Here is a 2,864-nt window from a genome sequence, read left to right as displayed (position 1 = left end):
GCAGCGTTTCCCTCCATTTCCCTTTGGCGCTTTCCAGCTTCTTCTTCAAATTTTGAATGATGGTTTTATTTGTAGATTCGTCTTGGATGTTTGCACACGAGTCATATGGCGTCGACAGGATCCTCTTGATTCCGTTGTCCTCAAGGAACTGAGTTACCTTACTTCCGATGAATTGCCTCCCGTTGTCGCACGTTATTTCAGACGGGATTCTGAATCGGCATATGATGTGTTCCCATATAAAATTAATGACTTCCTTCTCTCTTATTTTCTCGAAGGCCTGCGCTTCCACCCACTTTGAGAAATAGTCAATCATAAATAAGATGAATCTGGCCTTACCTGGCGCCGTTGGCAATGGGCCGACAATGTCCATCCCCCATTCCATGAACAGCCATGGTGACAAAATGGAATGCAATTGTTCTCCGGGCCGGTGGATCATGGGGGCGAACCTTTGATACTTGTCGCATTTTCGGACGAATTCCTTGGCGTCTTTCTCCATGCTATCCCAATAGTGGCCGCCCGGATCATTTTTCGGACCAAGGAATCGGCCCCGGAATGATTTTCGCAGGTGCCCTCATGGATCTCTCGAAGTACGTATTCCGTGTCGCCCGATCCCAAGCATATCTCCAGGGGACCATCGAAAGTTCTCCTGTAAAGGGCCCCATTTTCGTCGAGTGAGAATCGGGCCGCTTTGGTTTGTAGGGCCCTTGACTCTTTTGGATCCGCGGGAAATTTTCCGTCTTTCAGATAAGCGATGTATTTGTTTCTCCAGTCCCATGTCAAGCTGGTGGAGTTAATTTCCGCGTGGCCATCCTCGACCGCCGATTTGAACAGTTGGACGACGGTTCCGGGGAGCAGGTCTTCTTCTTCGGTGGAGGACCCCAAGTTTGCGAGGGCATCGACCTCGCAATTTTGCTCTCGGGGTATGTGTACTAAAGTCCATTCTTTGAAACGACGCAACACGACCTTTGCATCCTGTCCTCTCGGGCTTCGTAGCTTTCGTTTACTTGGCTTACCACGAGGAGCGAGTCGCATTTTGCCTCTACGATCTCGGCTCCCAAACTTTGGCCAAATCTAGACCTGCAATCATAGCCTCATACTCGGCTTCATTGTTAGTCAGTTTCGTGGTTTTTATGGATTGTCTGATTATGCCGCCGACGGGCGGCCTCAGGACTATACCGAGTCCGGATCCTCTTACGTTCGTGGCGCCATCAGTAAACAGGGTCTATACCCCGGAGGAAGTGCCTGATTTTAATAAAAGCTCTTTCTTTACCTCGGGTACGAGGGCGGGCGAGAAGTCAGCCACGAAATCCGCCAGGATTTGGGATTTAATGGCTGTCCGAGGTTGATATTCGATGTCATACCCCCCGAGTTTGATGGCCCATTTGGCCAATCGTCTTGATAGCTCGGGCTTATGCAGTATACTCCGGAGGGGATAGGTTGTCAGGACGCAGATGCAGTGGCACTGAAAATAAGGCTTCAGTTTGCGCGAGGAGCTTATTAGCGCGAGCGCCAACTTTTCTAGATGGGGGTATCGGGTTTCGGCGTCCCCCAAGGTGCGGCTTACATAATAAACATAAAATTGCGTACATTGCTCTTCTCGGACCAATACCCCCCTTACTGCCATTTCGGATACTGCCAGGTACAAATATAGTATTTCACCCTCCTCAGGTGTGCGCAGCAATGGCGGGCTGGACAGGTATCGTTTCAGTTCCTCCAGGGCGTGCTGGCATTCTGAAGTCCACTCGAAGTTGTTCTTCCTTTTAAGCAGGGCGAAGAAATGGTGGATTTTGTCTGACGATCTCGATATGAATCTGTCAAGGGCCGCGATCCGCCCCGTTAATCTTTAGACGACTTTTACGTTATTTACCGCCGTAATCTCTTAGATGGCCTTTATTTTATCGGGATTAATTTCGATCCCCCTGTTTGAGACCATGAAGCCAGGAATCTACCCGAGCCTACTCCAAAGGCGCATTTCTCAGGATTGAGCTTCATGTTGTAGCTTCTGAGGATGTCAAAGGTTTCCTGCAAATGGGTCAAATGGTCCTCTGCGCGCAGGGATTTTACTAGCATATCATCAATATATACCTCCATTGATTTTCCTACCTGGTGCTCGAACATTTTGTTAACTAGCCGTTGATATGTTGCTCCTGCGTTTTTTAGCCCAAAGGGCATTACGTTATAACAATATGTTCCGTATTTTGTGATAAACGAGGTTTTTTCCCTATATTCGGGGTTCATCTGGATCTGATTATACCCCGAGTAGGCATCGAGAAAAGTGAGGGTCTCGTGGCCGGCCATAGCATCGATCAAGCGATCGATATTGGGCAGATGGAAGGAATCTTTTGGACACGCCTTGTTCAAATCTTTATAGTCTACGCACATTCTTAGCTTATTCCCCCTTTTTGGTACCACTACTACGTTAGCCAACCATTCGGGATACTTTACCTCCCTGATGGATCCAATTTTAAGGAGTTCCGCCACTTCCTCTTTGACGAAGGCATGTTTCACCTCGGACTGCGGTCTCCTTTTTTGCTTCACGGGCTTGAACTTTGGGTCAACGCTCAGTCTGTGGGACGTTATCTCCGGTGGGATACCCGTCATATCTAAATGGGACCAAGCGAAGCAGTCGATATTATTACTGAGGAATTGAATAAGTTCTGTCCTGAGTTCGGGGGTCGGCCCCGTACCCAAGTATACCTTGCGATCCGGGAGGTGTTTGATCAAAACAGTTTGCTCTAGCTCCTCGACTGTTGACTTGGTCGCGTCGGATTCCTCAGGAGCGATGAAAGTTCGGGGTGCGAAGAAGTCTTCCTCGTTGTCTTCAAGGGTCTGCGCGTTTCCCTCCCCGTCCAAGGCCGGGTATG

General features: G+C 49.0%; 1 protein-coding gene across 1 annotated transcript; it reads right to left on the bottom strand.

Moving 5' to 3' along the window:
- Positions 1 to 432: 432 nt before the first annotated feature.
- Positions 433 to 1,032, bottom strand: LOC109209588. The gene has a single exon (XM_019372896.1). The coding sequence runs from the start codon at positions 1,030 to 1,032 to the stop codon at positions 433 to 435; it is 600 nt and encodes a 199-aa protein (XP_019228441.1).
- Positions 1,033 to 2,864: the final 1,832 nt, after the last annotated feature.

This window comes from Nicotiana attenuata, unplaced genomic scaffold, assembly GCF_001879085.1.
Source record: "Nicotiana attenuata strain UT unplaced genomic scaffold, NIATTr2, whole genome shotgun sequence".
NCBI classification, from domain to species: domain Eukaryota; kingdom Viridiplantae; phylum Streptophyta; class Magnoliopsida; order Solanales; family Solanaceae; genus Nicotiana; species Nicotiana attenuata.
This window is presented reverse-complemented; position numbering and strand designations above follow the sequence as displayed.

What these genes read in the sequence shown, in the direction of transcription:
- LOC109209588 (XM_019372896.1), bottom strand. Translation starts at nt 1,032, where the DNA reads ATGCGACTCGCTCCTCGTGGTAAGCCAAGTAAACGAAAGCTACGAAGC.